At 34.4% G+C, this 21,786-nt stretch overlaps 1 protein-coding gene across 1 annotated transcript in view; it reads left to right on the top strand.

Moving 5' to 3' along the window:
• Positions 1-2,579: 2,579 nt before the first annotated feature.
• LOC123267921 (cold shock domain-containing protein E1-like) overlaps positions 2,580-21,786 on the top strand; it is a 40,835-nt gene continuing 21,628 nt past the window's right edge. Inside the window, exons 1-9 of the mRNA XM_044732809.1 lie at positions 2,580-2,592; positions 2,768-2,955; positions 7,108-7,298; positions 7,374-7,584; positions 7,672-7,901; positions 12,237-12,498; positions 12,583-12,819; positions 16,874-17,076; positions 19,050-19,634. Of these exons, the coding sequence (XP_044588744.1) occupies positions 2,580-2,592; positions 2,768-2,955; positions 7,108-7,298; positions 7,374-7,584; positions 7,672-7,901; positions 12,237-12,498; positions 12,583-12,819; positions 16,874-17,076; positions 19,050-19,634 (2,120 nt within the window). The remainder of the gene's footprint in view (positions 2,593-2,767; positions 2,956-7,107; positions 7,299-7,373; positions 7,585-7,671; positions 7,902-12,236; positions 12,499-12,582; positions 12,820-16,873; positions 17,077-19,049; positions 19,635-21,786) is intronic.

Below are 21,786 nucleotides of genomic sequence, written 5' to 3' on the forward strand. Positions count from 1 at the left end.
CGATCTCTAACACTCACTGCGTACTTCCTGATCATGGCCCGAAGTGGCTGGCTCCTGATCCGCTACTGCAACTTACACCTCGGCAGAGCAAGCTCACATCAGCCGTAGCCTGCATCGTCGGAAATAATCGACACGGGTTCCGGACACTCCCAGTGAGTTACAGCAGGGAACGGTCGTCTTGCTAGATCAGTTAGTGTGACCAACCTATTAAAGGGGGGGGGGGGGAGTTTTGTCCACGGAAGCGTATTTTATTTGGCTCCTACCCTCTGTACCTCATCAACTAAGAGACCTAGTGTCATTCAAGGACAGCGAGCGTTCTCCCATCCGCTACGGGGAGACGCGCCTGGTAGCAGTTTCTCCTCTGCCGCAGGTGTGTGTGTGTGTGTGTGTGTGTGTGTGTGTGTGTGTGTGTGTGTGTGTGTGTGTGTGTGTGTGTGTGTGTGTGTGTGTGTGTGTGTGTGTGTGTGTGTGTGTGTGTGTGTGTGTGTGTGACAGAATTCCCTCAAACTTAGATTTCCTGTGAATTTGAACCGATTCAGACCGATAGATTTTGAGAAATTTTGAAAAATCTCAAAAAAAATAAGAAAAAAATTTTTTTTTACAGTGGTTTTTTTGGAATGACTTTTAAACGGCTTTATCGATCAACTTCAAAAACTTATCCGCCCCTAAGCTTGAAAAACTACGTCGATCGCCACCAAGTTGGTCGAAATCGGTTGATCAATTAAAATTTGAAAATAACTTATAAGGATACTAAAACTGCGTCGAATGCCGCCAACCGCGTGAAAATTGGTTGATCCATTCAAAAGTTATTGCGGTTTAAAAATTCCAAAAATAGTGTTCTATGAAACTTCTATCAGATTTTTGAGCTAGGAGAGCTCAAATGCATGGAAATATTATTTCTTTGAACTCAGCGAGCTCAAAATATCACATGAATTACACCGGCACACAAAAAAAAAAAAGTTGTCTGTACTTGGGACGCGCCACATATATTCCCATGTAATTTGACCCGCTGAACCCGAATTTGAGGTCCGTTTGGCCCCTACACCCTAGGATTTTGAGAAAACTGTAAAAAACCGAAAAAAAACGGGAAAATTGGGGGTTTTGGTGATTGAAAAATTTTTTTAGATTCTAACTATGCATGATTTTCATGTATTTCGATCTGCTTTATACTTATCTGAAGTGTACTCAGACCAGCAGCCATTAAAAGTCTAAGTAAATCCCGAAAAACCCATGAAAATTGCGAAAAACAAAAATTCCCAATATTGTGATAAAAAAATGTATTGAGCTAAATATATGATGATTTTCATGTAGGTTTATCGACGACATATAAATCTCCAACTTTTATAACTCAGACGTCTCGAAAACATCAAACAAATGTGCAAAACCCCGAAAATTGGAAAAATCAAATGTAATATAATAAAAATCGAGTTATTATTCAAAATAAATAAAAAATCATATCATTCGATCTGTGGTGCATAAAAAAAGTATTTCGTCCTAAGACTTAAAAATTAATTTTTTCGAAAATTATCATCAAAACCCTTTGGATTTGAATTTTAATTCGTTCTCCGCTTATATCTCACCCTTTTATCTTCAAACGTCCTGCATAAAGGGTTTCTCTTTCGTTTCCTCTCTTCTTCGGGTAAATCTCTCTTCAGAGTCCAACAATGATCTGCCATCATATTTACATCCCACGTTCCTTGATATCGTTTTTCCATCACACTAATGTCTTGATGGAATCTCTCACCTTGCTCTTCACTAAAATCACCAAGATTTTCAGGAAAGTGTGAAAGATGAGAATGTAAATAGTGCAATTTTGTATTCATTAAGCAACCTAAAGTATTATAGTTGTATAACAACTCGTCAACTAAAGTTGCGTAGTTATCACTTTTCGTATTCCCTAAAAATTGCTGTGATACTTCCTTAAAACTTCCCCAAGCTGCTCTCTCAATCTCGTTCATCTCATATTCAAGATTAGCATCCTGGAATAGAGTCCGAATTTGGGGTCCAAGCAAAATTCCTTCTTTTAATTTAGCGTCACTTATAGCTGGAAATTTTTCGCCCAAGTACTTAAAACAGTTTCCATCTTTATCCAGAGCTTTGACAAATTGCTTCATAAGGCCAAGCTTGATATGAAGTGGGGGCAGCAAGTACTTGGAAGGATCAATTAGAGATTGTCGCGTAACATTGTGAGAACCAGGATTCAAATTTGTTCTTGTTGGCCATTCTTTTGAATGTAATGATTCTTTTCGGTCTCGGCTATCCCACAAACATAAGAAGCAGGGGTACTTTGTGAACCCTGATTGTTGGCCTAGCAATATTGTTGCAATTTTCAGATCACCACAAACCTTCCATTGATGTTCTGAATAGTTTATTTTATCTAATACAACCTGTAAATTGTCATAAGTCTCCTTTAGTTTAGTCGAATGAGCTACTGGAATCGGTGCCAATAAGTTTCCATTATGAAGAAGCACAGCTTTAAGACTTCGCCTAGAGGAGTCAATAAAAGCCTCCATTCTTCGTCTTTGTAAGTGTTTGGCTTCAACTCATCGATCAGTCCTTTACATCTGAACAGTACACAAATGAATTTTCGCTGTCTTTTGTAAAATACTTCCGGAACTCTTTTTCCCTATCACGATAAAAATAAGCTGTTGTATTTTTAGCTAATAAATTTTTTTCCTTAAAGCTGAGGCTAAATGTTCAGCTTTTACCTTAGATAGTCCTAAGTCTCGTACAAGGTCATTCAATTCAAGTTGATCGAAGACTTCAGGGTCTTTACTTCTAGGAACACAACTCGGGATGTATTCTTCATCCTCAGAATGGATCTCTTCGGGTTCAGGATCGATTTCTTCAAAGTTATCTTCAACTTCCATCTCTTCATGTTCATTCACTGGTTCAGGAGCTGCAGGTTCTTCGACATTCAAAACTTTTTCTGCTGGCACAACTGATGTTACGTTGGCATATTGAATTTTATGTTTGGTTGTCGAAGAAAACCCTGAAACTTCCGTCGTGCAAAAATAGCAGTTTTTTTGACTCGTTGGTGCAGACCAAATCACAGGTTTTGAAAATTTCAAGCACTGTTTACTTTTCGTCTGCTCCCAACGAGTAAGCATCGTGTGACACCGATTGCAAAGTGAATGTGGTACCCAAGTTGCTTCCCAGTTCGTAATCTGGATACCGAAGCAGGTTTCGTAGACATTTTTCAATTTGTTTGAAAAAGATCTACGACTTTTCGTTACTTCAAATTCCTCCACATATGTAACAGAAGCAATTGGAGTTTTTGTTACATATGTGAGAGACACTTCTTGTCATATTAAACGCTTCAGAAGCCAAGTCACCCACTAATGAAGAGCTGCAGTCACTTGATGACGACGCCTGCGAGCCTGCTTTCTCACTCTGACCAGACGCCGATACTGGGATTCCGGGTCCCTGCATCGTAAAACACTTATTACTTGTGCCTGCCATGACGGCATTCAAGCCGTTAACCCAGGGACTATGCCAGACGGTCCTGTTGCCCGCCGTCACCACGTGGAGGTGCCCTGGTTACAGGCACAAGCATTTAAGCAAGAAATCGATTCTGAGCCCAAGTTCCTAGAAGTGAAAACCCTGAAACATCACCTTAAAGAAAAGAATTTATTAACTAAAAATACAACAGCTTATTTTTATCGTGATAGGGAAAAAAAAATCTGATAACATTTTTAAAACGGCGAAAATTCATTAGTGGACTGTTCAGATGTAAGAAGTTTGATTGATGAGTTAAAGCCGAACACTTTCAGGACGAGGAGTGAAAGTTTTTCATTGCTTTGTCTAAGCGAAGTCTCAAAGCACCGACTCCAGTAGCTCATTTGACCAAAAATCATTGAAAAGTTTGTGGTGATCTGAAAATTGCTACACTAGTTAAGCCAACAATCTGGTTCACAATATATCCCTTCTTGTATGTTTGTAGGATAGTCACGATCGGAAAATTCCCTACAGTAGAAAAGAACGGCCAACAAGAAAGAATTTGAATCATGGTTCTCACAACGTTATGCGAGAATCTCTCATTAATCCTTACAAGTACTTGCTGCCACCACTTTATATCAAGCTTGACCTTATGAAGCATTTTGTCAAAGCTCTCGATAAAAATGGCAACTGTGTTAAGTACTTGGACGAAAAATTTCCAGCTATAAGTGACAATAAATTGAAAGAAGGAATTTTTTATGTACCCCAAATTCGGACTCAATTCCAGGATGCTAATCTTGAGTATGAGATGCACAAGATTGAGAGAGCAGCTTGGGGAAGTTTTAAGGAAGTATCTCGAAATTTTTAGGGAATGTGAATACAAAATTGCACTATTTACAATCTCATCTTTCACACTTTCCTGAAAATCTTGGTAATTTCAGTGAAGAAAGAGAAGAAACATTCCATCAAAACATGAGTGGATGTCAATATGATGGTAGATCATTGTTGGACTCTGAAGAGAGATTTACCCGAAGAAGAGAGGAAACGAAAGAGAAACCCTTTATGCAGGACGTTTGAAGATAAAAGGGTGAGATATAAGCGGAGAACGAATTAAAAATTCAAATCCAAAGGGTTTTGATGATATTTTCCGAAAAATTAATTTTTTAAGTCTTAAGACGAAATACTTTTTTTATGCACCACAGATCGAATGATATGATTTTTTTTATTTATTTTGAATAATAACTCGATTTTTATTATATTACATTTGATTTTTTTCCAATTTTCGGGGTTTTTTGCACATTTGTTTGATGTTTTCGAGACGTCTGAGTTATAAAAGTTGGAGATTTATATGTCGTCGATAAACCTACATGAAAATCATCATATATTTAGCTCAATACATTTTTTTATCACAATATTGGGAATTTTTTGTTTTTTTTCGCAATTTTCATGGGTTTTTCGGGATTTACTTAGACTTTTAATGGCTGCTGGTCTGAGTACACTTCAGATAAGTATAAAGCAGATCGAAATACATGAAAATCATGCATAGTTAGAATCTAAAAAAATTTTTCAATCACCAAAACCCCCAATTTTCCCGTTTTTTTTCGGTTTTTTACAGTTTTCTCAAAATCCTAGGGTGTAGGGGCCAAACGGACCTCAAATTCGGGTTCAGCGGGTCAAATTACATGGGAATATATGTGGCGCGTCCCAAGTACAGACAACTTTTTTTTTTTTGTGTGCCGGTGTTATATTTTGAGCTCAAAAATCGCAAAAATGGCATAAGTACAATTTTAAGCGCCCAGGAATGGAATTAGCGGGAAGTTGCAGAGATGGCCTGTAGGGTGGACCGTTTTTCTAATTTTTTTTTTCAAAAAATAATAGAGCTTTTTGCAACTGAATCGATGATTTTGCTGGCAAAGTTATTTGATAAATAACTGTCTTTAAAAGTATGTATGTAGGACTCACAAATTTTGCAAATGAGCAAGATGTTATAAAAAATATTTTAATAGTCACGTCTAAAGCTTCAAGTGCGGTATTTACCTTCAATTTTGTGTTATCAATTAAACCGTAAAAGTCGACAGGCTTGCAAACGGGTCCGACAAAAACCATAAATGGGTAAAACGCTTCTTTATTAGTAATAAATGTCTGTCTCCGAGCCTTAAGGGGACCAGTGGTCTAGCAGCGTAAAATTTGAGCTATTTTAAAAAATTTTATTTTTATATTAAGTTAATGACTAATGCTTTTAATTTTTTTCACACTTATTCTATCACTTATTAACTACACATAAATGAAAATTAAGACAAAAAAATAATTTTTTCTAAATTACAAAAATGGCGCTGAAGTTCCCCTCTCCAAAAAAAAAAATGGACCTGACTGGTGCGTGTCGATTGATCTCTCCCTCTGATCTAAAATAAACAAAAACGACGGATTTTTAATTAGTTTAAGTATAGTTATCGTCGGAACTAGAATAAAAAAAAAAAATATTTGACAAAATGGCGCGTAGTTAAAAGTAAAAATCTGAAACTCGTTTTCAAAAATTAACATTAAAAAATAACGGGCCGTCCGAATTATTTTTTCAATAAAATTTACCTTTAATGACAAATTTAGATAAGAATTTTAAAAATTGTTTATGCCTGGTAGGAAATACAGGCTAACGATATTATGAATAATTAGAGAAAAAATCGAGTATAGGCTGGATCGCCAACATTTATATCTAAAGTATTAAAAAAAAGTTTGGAAAATCCAAAAGAGCACGCCTCATAATCTCATTTTTTACAATAAAATTGATTATAATAAAATATAAAAAGCAAAATGATAAAAAACAGAAAACTGCTATGGTTTAGGGGCACCGGATTTCTCACTCTAAGGTGAGAAAAAAAAATACTATAATAATATGTATAGATAGATATAAAAAAAAATCCACAGTCATATATTAGTTTTTTATAAATAATAATTTAACGGCAGTGAATTAAACGCTCATTAATTAAGAAAATCCGTCGTGTGTTACTTTAGATAATAAAAAAAAAAAAAAATATTCCGGTACGATCATTTTTTCGACCAGTTTCCCTGCCACATACACCCATTTATACACGGACGTCCAGAAAAGATTATGTTTAAGAAGGGTTTACATTTTTTCTCTCTCGTCCTCTATTGGACAAACGAAAGTATCTTTGTCATACTTGTACAACTTATGGAATCTTAAAACGCATTTTATGCATAAATAAATGAAAATTTTCTAAAAAAGCGCATCGCTCTTCTATAGATAATTTAATTATCTATCGAAGAGCGAAGCGTTTTTTTCAGAATTTTATCTTATTCATGAGCAAAACTCATTTGAAAATCAACTATCAACCGCTCTTAATGTTATTATTTACTATGTTAAACAAAAAAATTGTTATTGAAATATAATTTATGTGCCTGACAAATTATTTGACTAGATATAAGTGTACTCATATTAACCTGTAAGTGCGATATAAATGACAAAAAATCAATTTCAGTTTCAAGAAAACTGCTTTTTTCGAAATGTCGAGATAGAGCACAACCTCAACGCTTCACTTATGAGGCGTTCAATAACTTAAAAATATTTGATTTTGTTTTTTGGATCGTTAGAAATGTGTTCATAATTTTTTTTTTTAACTTATTTTTTGTTTTTTTTTTTTTCATTAATCATAGGTATTAAGTGAAGAACGAGTGACGGGAAATGTAACTACTGAACTTCAGGCTAATGGTGACTCTCAAGGTCGTATTAGTTATGAGAATCGAGGTGAATGTTTTTTTCTGCCATATACCAAAGATGATGTCGAAGGGAATGTTACTTTGAGAGCTGGTGATAAAGTCTCCTTTCAGATTGCAACTAACCAACGGTATTTATTATTTTCGTTCAGTTATATGATATAAGTATTGAAAACAGTACGAACTATGCATGATATTTCTTACAGAGGAAATTTAGGTGCTTGTCATGTTAGACTTGAGAATCCAGTACACCCAGTTCGTTATCGCGGTGTGATATGTACAATGAAAGAAAGTTTTGGATTCATTGAACGCGCAGATGTAGTCAAAGAAATATTTTTCCACTTTAGTGAGGCCAAATCATTAAAAGAAGAGTTAAAACTAGGAGATGACGTTGAGTTCATAATACAAACGCGTAATGTAATAATGTGTCACAATATAATAACATTAAAAAATTCTTCTATTTGCAACAGTCACTTTTTTTAATCAAACTATATATTTTTTTAGGGAAAAGAAGTTGCGTGTAATATTACTAAATTACCGCCAGGTTCTATCATCTTTGAAGAAATCAACAATGAAATTATTAAAGGTCAAGTATTAAAACCATTAGAGAGAGGAAATACAGCGCGTCATCACAATGATCCACTACCGGGACGTATTCGCTACAGAGCTGCTGATTATTCTGAAGAAGAAATACCATTTGGTGATAAAGATCAAAAAGGCGATTTTACTCTTAAGTACAGCTTTAAAAAATTATATTTATATTTTTACAGTCTATTCTGGTTCTAAGCAATTACTTAGAGGTGTAGGGGAATGATTTTCTAGTTTTCTTTTACAATTATCTTTTATTTTGAATCATCCAAGCTCATTCCTGATTACCATATGTGAACGAGATTAGGTGTAGATTATTATTTAGAATATCCAAAAACAATACACTCCTCTCAAAGTTTTGACTCTCGTTGGACAGAAAATGAGGAAAAAAAATGAATTCTACATAATTTAAGATTTATCAACTTCGATTTTTAATTTAAAATGACCTGATGTGAATTGATACTAGAGATTATTTTATTGATTCAACCTTGTAAAGCATGAAATTCCCTGTAAAATATTGCTTTTAAAGAAGTTTCTGATTCGTCCTTTTTTTAACTTCCCGCTAAAAAAATTGAAAATTTTCAAAAATAAGAAGTTGTTGGTTTCACCCCGATTTTCGAAACTGAGTTTACATCAGATCTCCACGTTTTGAAGTCCTAGAAAGCGATTAGTATCATTTTCCCGAAGATGTCACTATGTCCGTATGTATGTATGTGTGTGTGTAATTTTTTTTTTCTATAGAGAAGGAAAAATCTTTCAAAGACACTGCTATCTTGACATATAATGGGCCCCATATTTGAGGCTATCCGACCATGCGTTTGTTACTGTATCTATAACTGTTTGGATCGCGCCGACTGTCGATCGACCTTTCCAGAAGCCATGTTGGTTAGTGGCAAAGCCTCCGGCACGATCGATGTCGTTGCGAAGTCTTCCCTGTATGAGCTTCTTGAGCAGTTTTCCAGCGATGTCCAACATGCAGAGTGGTCTAAACAACGAAGATGTCACAGGGTTTCCTTTACCTTTGTCTAAAAGAACCAATCTCTGCCGCTTTCAGACCGTGGGATACGTGCCAGTTGTCAGGCATGTATTGTAGGCGTTCAGGAGCATGTCTGGGTATTTCAGAGCTATAATCTTGATCACCGATGTCGGGATGCCATCAGGGCCAGATGCTTTTCCTGTCTTGAGTTTTAGCTGCGTCTTGTAGTTCCTTGGTTGTAAAGGGTGTTACTGCGCCGTTTTTAGCATAGTGTTTTTTCTCTCGCGGCGGGTGTATGAGGAACAGCTCCGCTACGATGCTGTTCATTAAGGCAGGAGACTTTGGCGTTTTTGGTGAGGCCTTTCCAAGTCGTTTAGCGACAATTTGGTAGGCTTTATCCTGGATGTCCTTGTCGAGATCGTTACAGATCTCTTTCCATAACATCGCTTTACTAGCTTTGATGGCTCTGTTTAACTTTTTTTTGGCCTGCTTGTACTCGTTCGAATATAAGTCTTGGTTTGGGGAGCGTTTCGCAGCTCTCGTTGCGCGGCGACATAGCTCAGGGTATCTTTTGCGAAGTTTTGCTGTGTCTGATGACCACCAATACGCCGGCCTGTGAAAACCCCGATTTTTCAGCCGCGGCATAAAGGCGTCACATGAGACAGCGAATTCTTTCATCGCATTTAGCGCTGTTTTTTCCGTCTTGCTGCGGGTATTTGGAGTCGGGTTATTCTGCATAGACCAGCTTCGTGTAAGTGAGGTTCGCAGTGCTTCTCGGTCAAGCTTTTTGGCGTTCCATTTCCGCTTTTGAAAGTCGCGTTGTGGAACCAGAACAGGTGCCAATCCAACGCTGAATATGACATACTGGTGATCAATGCCACTGTATTCTCCAGATACAGTCCAGTCTTCGATCATGTTGGCAATCCTTGGAGTCGCCAACGTTATGTCCAGAGTGGATTCTTGGTATCCCGGTCTTTTAACGGTCGTAGTGCTCCCGGTGTTCAGCACTATACATTCGAGTCTTGCTACGACGTCAGCGATTTCGTTACCTCTGATGTCGAATAAAGCAGCACCCTATTCGGCCGATTTGGCGTTAAAATCACCAGCTACAGTGACTTCGCCGTTGAACTTAGTAATAGCATTTTCTATATTTGTCAGTTTTTGACGGAACACACTAATCCTTTCATTAGGTGAGAGATAGACGCTCATGAAGTAGGTTGTGGGGGTTTGAATCTAGATAAAACCTGCTCCACTTCCGCTGCTGTTGGTGGTAACGTTCTTTGTGTTCACAATCCAAATCGCTGCCATGCCAGTTTCATCTGCGAACCATGTACTATCTTAGAGGCTTAGATGTTGCTCGCAGATGAAGCACTTGCTTCTGTCAGGTCCCGAACAGTTATGCGTTTGGTGCCCGAAACCAAGGCATTTATAACAACGGGTTACTTTCGCAATTGGGCGAATGCGGCAGTTAACCCATCCGATCTTTATACAAGCTTTGTCAAGGGCCTTGATCGCGCTGGCCTCGTCTATCTCGCAGAACGCTGCCCGTTGGCCTCGTGGTGTAAGTTTTGTTCAATTTACAATTTTGATCTCCAGGCTGTTGGTGAAATCGCGTTCGCGTTGCTTCACCGCCGTCGCCCTCTGTAGAGACTCCATCCAAGTCGAGGATCTCGATCGTTGTTGTAGGCGTGAGTATCTTGACCGTACGCGCGCGCGCGCGCGTGTGTGTGTGTGTGTGTGTGTGTGTGTGTGTGGAAATTTTCAACAATTAAACTGATCGGAACCTACCAAGCGGCATTTCGAAGAGTTCCCTCAAACTTAGATTTCTTGTGAATTCGGACCGATAGATTCCGAGAAATCTAAAAAAAAAACTAAGAAAAACAGCATTTTCCAATGTTGTTTTTTAGGAATAACTTTTAAACGAAACAAAATAAATATTAGAGCTTAAAAAACTGCGTCTATCGCCACCAAGAACGTGAAAATCGGTTGATTGGTACGAGAGATATCGTTGACGAAAAATTTGGGAACAAATGTTTTTTTAACCCTTCGTCACTCGCGTCTTTTTTAGTTTCTCGCTCGCACTATAGTGAGTCTCTATAGGTTGGGTGGTTGTTAGACGGCGATCTGCTCATGACGCGAGTGACGAAGGGTTAACATAACTTCGACATGTCTTTCTGGATCGTTTTTGATGTGATAATAATATAACTATGAGAGCTCAAAAAACCATGTCGATCGTTTTCAAGAGCGTCAAAATCGGTTGATTGGTTCGAAAGATATCGTTGAGGGGAAAAAAAGTGTTTCCGACAACCACTAGATTTTTGAGCTCAAAAATATAAACGAGTTATATTTTTGAGCTCGAAATGCTCAAAACTATGTAGGAAATTTTTCAAGCTTCATCAAAAATGGAATCATCGATAATCCCAAAAACTAATCAGCTTTTAACCTCCAAAAACCACTTGATCGCCGCCGGTCTGGTCAAAATCGGTTGATTCGTTCGTGAGTTATCGTTGTCGGAAAAATAAAAAAAAGTGAATTTTTCAAATTTCTCCAAAATTTTCGCTCTGATCAATTTGTGTTTAAAAGTAAATCATAGGATTCAAAAAACTGCCTCGAATGCTGTCAGCTGCGTAAAAATCGGTGTTCTCATGCAAAAGTAATTACAGTTTGAAAATTTGAAGAATAGTGTTTTATTAAACTTCTATCAGCCTTTGAGTTCGAAGAGCTCACAAGCGTAGAATATTTAACTCAATGAGCTCAAAGGGCTCAAAAACGTCATAAGTGCAGTTTTAAGCGCTTAGGTATGGAATTAGCGGGAAGTTGCAGGGATGGCCTTTAGGGTCAACCGTTTTCCTAATTTTTTTTTTTAATTTCACTCAATTCGTGGATTTTTTGCCTAGTTACAGTGTTGACGGTTTCATACTTGACGGACAGGAAAATTTTTTGAACTCTTTTGATGTTTTTTCCATTTTTATTGCACTGAATCAATTTTTGAAAAGTATGGAATTAATCTTCATTAAACTGTCTTCATAATAGTATGCAAAGTATATTGATTCCGTGAAGTAACAAGGGTATAATAAAAATAATTGTCGAAATGAGGCAAAAAATATTTTTCGATCGTAAAGAACTCTCTGATGCTTCGCATTATGAGTCGTATAAAATTCAAGTAATTCTACTTAAAATTTTCAGTCGAGTATTTGCGTATGTCAACGATATCAGAATGGGTTTAAACTTTGTAAAAATGTTTTTCCTATCAGACCAACATATATTATGAAATTAGATTAAGCGAATAAAAAAATAATCAAGTAAAAAAATCCCGAAAGTATATTGCATTTGTGACTAAAGTTGCACAATTTTTGAGAACTATTTAATGGATAATTGTTAGTTATGCAAGCTATGCTTTTGATAATGAGTGAAAGAAAATGGAAATTGCTTGTAACCAATTTAAACTGTATTCTAATCTCATTTTAATGACATTTTTTCAAGCTTATAAATTTTTTTTTCATAGACATGGCGATTGGGTTCAGTTTTTAATTGCAACAGACACTAGAGATCAATTAAAACGAGCAACAGAAATATCATTATTGCCGGAATCATTTACCGTATCGGGTGAGAGACGAGAACAAGGTATCATTGCGGCATTAAAAGACGGTTTTGGGTTTATAAGATGTGTTGATCGAGATGCTAGACTATTCTTTCATTTCAATGAAGTTCTCGATATCGATAGAGAGATAGCTGTAGGTGATGAAGTGGAATTCACTGTGATACAAGTAATTGTCTCAATTTAACGTAATTATTAAAAAGTCTATTGAAAAAAAAAACTAATAATGTTTTTTTTTTTTTTTTTTTAATAGGATCCTCCGACTTTCTTTTCAAATACTCGTCAAAGTGCGATTCGACTGAAACATTTACCGTCTGGCACTGTTCAATTTGAAACTGTTACCGAAAGTGATTTAGTAGGAACTGTTATACAAGATATCTCCGGTATGGACCCTGGATTGATTGGATATACAAAAAATGGACAGCAAAATAATATTATTTTCTTTACTAAAGATTGTGATTCTAAAGTTATTCCAAAATTGGGTGACAAAGTAAGAAAAATTTTTAAATCATACAAATCAAGTTTTATGATCAACATGATTAAATAATAATGTCTAATCAATTACAAACTTGACTACGGCTAGTTCGATATTACCTCACCTATAGGGCAGCGGGTTATGTTGAGGATTCGCGTCATAAGAAGAAATGAAATTCTTCACTTGAATTTTTTCAAAATAAAAGAATAGAACTAACAAAAAATAAAATAACAATTCATTGACAAAAAAAAAGTTCAGAAGTCGATATTAATATCGTCGTTTTAGCGAAATCATTTGCACTTATTTGTACAACACCGTTAGACTATCAAGATCATTCGGTATTACAAGATAATGTGATTTGACTCTCAAACGTACATTTGACAAAAATTCGGATTTTTTCTCGAAAACATTAATTTCACGTCGGACACAAAAAAAAAAAAAAAAAAAAAAAACAACGATCGAAATAATCAAATTACCTCCGATTCAACTCAAATATTCTTCTTGTTTCGTTACTCGAATCGTTTTCGGGGTGGAATCGTACTTCGTATTACTCCACAAGTAATCTCAATCGTTGTTCAAGCAGTACATCACTCTTGCATTCGTACATCATCAAACACTCAATATAACAATATTTGTAATCATAATTCGTAAAGCGTTGAATCCTCGAGTATTATTTTACGATTCAAACAAAAAAAAAATCAAATAAAGTAACCGTAAAACTACATCATGGACTCTAAACGTTGGAGTCTATGATGAATAATAAACGTCGGTCTACCAATTGACAGAGCGTCGTTTTCGTAGTAGCAGCTTGTGAGAGCTTCGTGCGGTTAACTGAATGAAAGGTTCTTATGAAATAGTAAGAATTTACAATAATTTAAATAAATAAAAGTCGTGATAAAATAACGTCGCATATTTGCTGTTACTCGTTCTTTCTTCCCACAAAAACAAGCGCACAAAGTATAAATTTTTGGTTACAAATATGATGAAAAATAGTATACGCACCAGCGAAAAAGTAAGTCATCTCAATCCGCGTGTTTGTCATCCTCGCCTTCGGCTCGGGAGAGCATTCTACACGTTGGTTGGAATGTCCTACTTTCCTCTCTCGGTGCGTAATATACTATTTACTTTAATTCGCTCTGTAATATATTGGAGACTTATTGTTGAGGATGTTATTATCACGAACCAATGTTATTATTTATCATAATCCAAAAGAAATAACTTCTTGGGTGGAATATGGGTAATTTTGTTTAAAGATAGTAAATTGTTTCGTTAAATAGTAAAATTCTTGAATGAAAACTTTTTTTCATCATCCTAGAATGATACTTTTTCGATTCAACCGTATCTAGAAATCTGAATAGCGCGCCACGCGCGCGCCTTAATTTTAACCAATAATGAATCGTGGCCCGGTTTTTGCGAGTTTCGACCTATTACTAACTTCAAGATTTTCATGTATGTTTATTTAGAGGAATCTCTTCAACAGCTGGTCCCCTCTTTTACTCGCGTCGCTCTCACTGCAAGAAACGATATTATCCTTGTTGCACTCATGAAATAGATAACTAGAAAATCTATTACGTAGCAGAGCGTTTTTTTTCAAAACTTTTCTTTGTTTAGAAGAGAAATATAAAGTTGCAATCGTAAGGACCGGCTTATAATTGAGAGAGTTGAATATTCTAAAGCAAGAGTAAAATTTCGAATATAATATTTTTTTTTGAATCGAGTAGTTTTCTTACTGTAAAATGCTGGAAATGCGAAAAAACTATGGATCAGGTTTTGGTCTGGATATCTCATTTAAGGTAGTACCCTCGCCAGAGTCGTTTTCTTAGGATTTTTTTTTAACTTCGGCAGATTAATATTCATATAATTCTGCGTCGATTGGCGCAATTTGAAAATTTTTGACCATTTAGTTTCAGAGATATTTAATTTCAAAGTTTGAGTTTTGAACGCTCTTTTACATTGCGGTATACGGGATATCGAAAAGTTTACCTACAAACATTTTTATATCTCAGAAACTTTTCTTAGGATTCTTTTAAAAAACTAGAGTAACGTTAACTAACAACTAAACAATTTTTTAAAAATAATTTCATTGATAATTACCACACAGTTTCAGAGATATTTATTAATAAGTAATGAAAAATTTACCAGACTTTAGCCGAGGAGGGGATACGTTAATAAAACTGTGGCAACAACGCAAGTTTTGTGAGCCGCGAAAAATATGAGACGCGCATGCGCTGAAAAATTTGAAAAGTTTAATTTACTTTAAGTGTAACATTATAGTTATTAATTTTATTTATTTAAAAAAAAAGTAACAATGATTATTTTATGAAAATAAGTATTTTTCTATATTTATAAAAATTCAAAAAGTTAATAAGTTGAATATAATAATATATATTAATCTTTCATAAGTTATAAAAATAATAGTCAGATGAAATAATAAAAAAATACTAAAATTTAAAATCCGAAAATACATCAACATAAAAAATTCAATTACTGATTTTTCTGAAAAAACAAAACAATATTGTCAATTATTTTTTTTCTATTTGTTATTTGCATATTTGCTAGTGATTTCTGTCGTTTTTCAAGGACTTTTTTTTATGAATCGTCCTTTATAAGACAATTTTTCAGACATTGTAATTATATTTCCGAATAAATGTATGTAAATAAATAAATAAACGCATGTGTCAAAACAGAGGTTAATCTACAGTTAGTCCAAAACACTACAGTATAACCACTATAAAATATCTTAACGCTCACGCAGTGTTGCCAGACTTTTCAAACGATCAGTTTCTCGTTTGTGATTAGCTAAAATAAGTGCATAAACAGCAAAAAGTTTTAGGCTTGTCAATAATGACTCTAAAGTATATGTACCATACACTCTAGCACAAACTTTTGACGACGGAAGTCGCGAGGGTACTACCTTAAAATGCGGAAATATAATTAACAATGTGAACTAGAAATTTATTTACATAATATACACTTAATATTTATTTAATATGTTAGCGGATTATAATTAATAAAGCGGATAAGTTAATGAAAGCGTATGTAATAAAGCGAAGCCGGTTGACACGTGGTTGAACACACAGCTGGCACTGAGAAAGCGGTGAATTACTGCACAAATAACACAAATTATCTGAAACAGACTCAAAATAAAATAAGCACAATTTATTAAAGCGGATTAGTAATCAATTAAGCGAAAAAGCGGAATTTTATAACTCAAGCGAATTAAAATAGCGGGATAGCGAAGCGTAAAACTCAATGTCGTTGTAGCGAAAGATACTAATAATAATGCGTCTTCTTCCTCGTCGACTTGGGGAAGAAGGCTGATTGCGCATGTCTGCGGAGCGATCAGCCAATCACAGCTTCGAGACATGGCGTGATCGGTCAAGCTCAGTTTTGCACAGACGGCTACTTTAAACGGGAACTAGCGGTTGACAGGTGCGGCTCGTGAAATTGGGAGTCCCCCAGGGGCGACTTCATCGTGGCTGGGCCTGTTCACTGAACACTTACAGTGTAATTTTATTTTTATAAAAATAATGATGTATTTAATTTTTATATAAAATACCGAGTTTGGTAATGAATGATCCTATGGAAAGTAGGACAAAAGTAACTTCAGTCAAGCTATTGTAGAAATTTGAATATTTTATAAATTAATACATACTTACTCAAGCAACTAAAAATAACGAAAGAAATTGTCGTTATTTTTTGTATAAATTTCCGCAAAAACTATTGTTTATTCATTAACTATTGAATGTAAACAACATATATGACAAAATTTATTTTTTTGCTCGACGGGCAGAAAGCGTCAACTTTCGGCCCGCTGCGCTAAACGAAAGTGCCGCTTTCTGCCTTCGTCGAGCAAAAAAATAGTATACACTCCACGGGAAGTAAATAAGAAAGCCTCAGATCACATGTTTGTCAGCCTCGGCTGACAATTACATGTGATCTGAGACATTTCTTACTTTACTTCCCTAGGTGTGTAATATACTAATACGTTTTTTGAAGTATAAAATTCAAAGAATCACATGGTACAATAATTTTCAAAGTTTAATTACTGAATTTATTTGATTTTTAGGTAAAATTCAGTATCTGTCAGGTAAAAAGAAATAAAGAATTAGTAGCAGTTGACATATCACTATTGGATGTAAAAGAAGAAAAAGCAGAAAATGCAAATAATGTAAGTGGTTTAGAATGTCAAGGTTTCATCGCTGCACTTAAGGATGGTTTTGGTTTCATCGAAACTTTCAATCACGAGAGAGAGATATTTTTTCACTTTAGGTAATTTAATATATTTACATTATAAATGAAATAGCTTAATTAATAAAATTATCTTTGCCTTTTTTAAAGAAAACAATTTCAAAACAAATTATCATTGAAAACACTCTGAAATAATTTAAAATGGTTTAAGTACCGGTCCCATCTTTTTCTCGCGTCGCACTCACGGCGAGAAACGGTACTATCCTTGTTGCACTCATGATGATAAAGCTAATTGCAGTTTTATGTTTTTATTTTAAACAAATAAGAATTTCGAAAAAAACGCTCTGATATAAAATAGATAATAAAAAAATCTATTACGTAGCAGAGCGTTCTTTTCAAAAATCTTCTTTGTTTAGACAAGAAATGAAAAGCTACAATCATAGGGACCGGCAATTAAGTTGACTACTATACAGATATACACTTTGCTAGGAGAGAATCATTTTAAATTGTTTATCTTAATAAGAGTGCATATGTTTTTCTGTAATTTCAGAATCAAATTATTCCTAAACAGAAAATATTTCATACTTACTGTTTGTTAGTTTTAAGATTAAAAATATTTATTTTTTAAATTTACAATGAAAATTCTTTGAACAGAATTTCTTACTTGAGGTTTTCTACGGTCTTGATAAAAGATTTACAAAAATCGTAACGGCTTTTATTCAACGAAATTAAATTCCAACTCTAAATTTTACAGTCTATTTTGCAAGATAAGGTAAAAAAAAGGTATAAAAGACCGCATACATTACTACAACTAAACCGTTATTCTCACTTGTGAAACTTGAAGTGTTGTAAGATCAGAACAATGCTACCATTGGCTTATAGGTAAATGAATGAAATCTTCACTTGAATGCTAACGACGGAAGCTGAAGAGGTGATTACTTAACCTAGGTCCTGGGAAGGAATAAGTTTCTGTTTATCATTGAACAGATCGTGACGAAAGATTTGTTTGTTGTCCATGTTTGTTTGTAAATGGGAAGCCCTGAGCTCCCCACTCCAAGATCACGACTACTATCGTTGAACCTAGGTACGAGTTCGAGCAGCTAGCGCACCGTCAAGCCTATTAGACTAACTAGACCGCCAACAGAGTAAATTTATATTTACCCTGTTACAATGTCAGGATTGGATATTTATGTGTGTATCGGGATTTAATGAGTAAAATCGATTCCATAGCTAACCACAATAACAAATTTTTTGTATGGTTTAAATTATGAGTATACAAACATTAATAGGTATAATATTATATCGACGATAATAAGAAGATTGTAGTTCTCTAAATATTAAGTTGGATCAATGATGAATAAAACGTCAATTGAATTAGATTTCCATCGCCCCTGAAATCGCTCACTTAAATAACGTGAATTTCTAAACTATTTCTGGAATATTGTCGCTATTCTTTAGAGGGGGGAGGGATTCAGCGTAAAAAATACACTTTTTGTACGAAATTTTTTTAGAAAAATGGTTTGAATAAATTTATTGAAACCTTTTGTACATTATTAAGTTTATTTTAAGAATATTCTGCAAAATTTTGATGTAAAAATATTCACAAACAAGCCGGTGACAGAGCTTTTCCCAGAGCGCCTTTGAAAAAAGACAATTTGCCGTGTTCACTATATCTCAGCTGAAAATTTTCTCAAATAATAAACCATTTGAATTTAGTCAAGGTATTAATAAATCCTCCTCTAACATTCTCCGATTATTTTTTTATTCACTCTAAAATTAAGTTAAAATGTGAAATAAATCCCAAAAAAATAAAAAAATATTTAGTGATATAATTAACGTGATTGCAATTCTATGTTAGCGAAGAATTCGAACTTTTGTTATCATTTATAAAAAATAACAATAAGATTATTAATAGTCTTTTTATCACTTAGTTTTTCTGAAATTACAGGGTCATAGTTTTGAGAATAACTTTGCTTTGCATATTTAATTGTTTTTTTTTTATGTAGTATATTACCTTATAAACTGAAATGATTGACTTTGGTTTATTTTTTTAGTACATTCGATGGAGATGCAAGTACTTTAGAAGTTGGCGCTGAAGTTGAATGCACAATCGGATCTGGTAATAGTCGTAGTACTGGAGGATGCACTGCGGCTGAATCTGTTCATCTTGTGCCACGTGGCACGATTCCCCGTGCTGCAATAGTTAGTGAAGTATTAGATGGAACTGTTATTCGACCGTTACGAAGTGCGAATCCTGAGCAATCGGAGTATGCTGGAATGATAAAATTAAGTGTGATCACTGACGAAAATAATGCAAAAAAATATGAATTTGGTATTATGGGCTTATTAAATAGACGGGAGCTATTGCAAACGGGTGATCCAGTACAATTTCAAGTTGACTCTGAAGGCCATGCGTGTAATATCGTAGCTGTTCGTAAAAAACGGATAGCTACAGTAGACGCAGTTAAAGGGGCTTTTGGCTTCCTTACTTATGAAATTGACGATGGAAAAAAGCTATTCTTCCACATGACTGAAGTTAAAGATCACACAACACTTCAGCCGGGTGATCAGGTAGAATTCGTTCTTGTGACAAACCAAAGGACAGGAAAATCATTTGCTTGCAATATTACACGTCTAAGGTAAATACCATTAAGCTTTCTGAAAAGTAATTTTAAAAATTTTTTAATTGATTCTTTGTTGTATTATTATATTACATTGATTAGAGTGCTTTTGAATTATCTTACAATAATATTGATTATTTAATAAACATACAACATCTATAAATCGCATTTCTATAGCCAAATCGCAGCTTCATGAAAAAAGTTTGAACAAAATAACAATGGAAGATTTAATTCACTTTTTAAACTGATATCTCATCTTTCTTATTACATACCGATCAATACTCAGCCTAAAAGTAGTAGTGTATCATTTAGTCACCGAGTGAAAAATATCTAGATTAGGATGCTTTGAGAGCGACGTCCCAGATTTTTACTTTGGGTCGTCTTATAGATAACAGTTTTTTAGTGAAATTTATTATTTCATGATATGCATAAACTCTTTCAGAAACGTCGATGTTTACTAAAACCTCGATGAAACTTCAACATTTTTGTGATGCTTGAAAAACTCTGATAAGAATTATTTCTTTTATTTGTCGTACGTTACATGGTGAGCGATCCGGCTATGCCGCATCTCTTTTTTATTCCCTGTGTCAAATATTCGATTTTTTATACAATTCTAAAAATTTTTAAAACATATTTATTGCTCTAAAATTTTTAGAATAGTTAAGAAAAAGAATTTTTTTTTTTTTTGTATTATTAATCTTTATTTTGAATCGTTTACTTGTTATTTTTTCATTAGATTTCATTTATAATGATATCTCTATTTTAGTATATAAAACATTATCGTACACTGTCCATATTTAATTTATCTACTAAAATATCCTTGATTCAGAAAGATGATTTGAAATGATTACCTTTATGTTAATTGTATATCTATATAGTATTCAAATCAGATGCTTTTGAATTATTTCAAATCATGTTAAATTAGATTTCTTAATCAGGGATAATATGCTTGCGCCTGAATGTGGTATAGAATTGCAAATGTTTATATCCTTATGATATATTTGATATTTGACTAATCACATTACGAATGAATTGTTGCCATATACACTTTATTTCAATTTTATAATGAGATTATGCTTACAACTGCATTCTTTTCTCAAATTAGTTAATAAAAAACATGATTAATTATAACTATCTAACGTCTATAAATAATTTTAGTTACCAATAAACGTTGATGCTTTTATAGTCGGAGAGCTAGTAACACCCGTTTTATGACGTGTTTGATGCACAGTGAAATTTTCATATTTCATTTATATCCGATTGAGAGGTAGATTTACCTGTGTTTGCCTGACCCAGCCTGGGACATCAGGTACTGCGCATAATTAACAGGTATAAAAAAATTAAACCTAAAAAAAGTGTTTGATTCAGAGGCCAACAAACAAAAATTGACAGTTTAGAATATTTTAAAAATAAAATAAATCGAGGCAGACTTTTTCGAAGGGGTTGATATTGGATAAATTCACCCCAAAGTTGATTTTCTTTAATTTTAATTTGGAGTGTTTGATTCACGCTGCCATTTTTTTTAACGTTCTAATTAAATATAAAAAAAATTATATGCAAAAAGCCAGACACTTTTTCCGGGGTTTAATCACTGATAAATGCGACAAAAATGTTTCAAAATTATAGAAAGAGATAGGTTGCGAGCAACCGTCGGTGTGAGTGAGAGCGCCGATCGCTTTACGGCGGCGGTCCCTCTCTACGCTCTCATTGGCTGTTAGTCACGTGTTCATGTACAGCTTTACCGGCAGTACTTCTCCGTATGTATACATCGCATCATATTTTGAGTTAACCTCTGTGTTATTGTGAGCCAATGTTATAAAGTTTATTAAAAATTGTTTGTGTGTGAATTAAAAAAATTATTAGTTACAAAACATTTCTATAGGTTGGTTGTATCTAATTTACAGTTCGTCTGTGAGTTAAATTCAGTTTGAAAAAATGAAACCTGTATTGTGTGTAATTTGTCAGCAACATAATGCTGAAAAGGTTAATCTATTTACCGAGACGACATTAAATAAATGTAAAACCGTATCAGAAATCCGTCAAAAGTGTAAATTAAAATACTCTGATGTGATTTTACCATTAGAAGTATCTGCTGATAAAGGATATCATCGGCAATGCTAATCAAATTTTACAAGTCTGAAAAAAAAATATAAGGAGAATTTGTCAACGA

This window comes from Cotesia glomerata, linkage group LG6, assembly GCF_020080835.1.
Source record: "Cotesia glomerata isolate CgM1 linkage group LG6, MPM_Cglom_v2.3, whole genome shotgun sequence".
In the NCBI taxonomy this organism is placed as follows: domain Eukaryota; kingdom Metazoa; phylum Arthropoda; class Insecta; order Hymenoptera; family Braconidae; genus Cotesia; species Cotesia glomerata.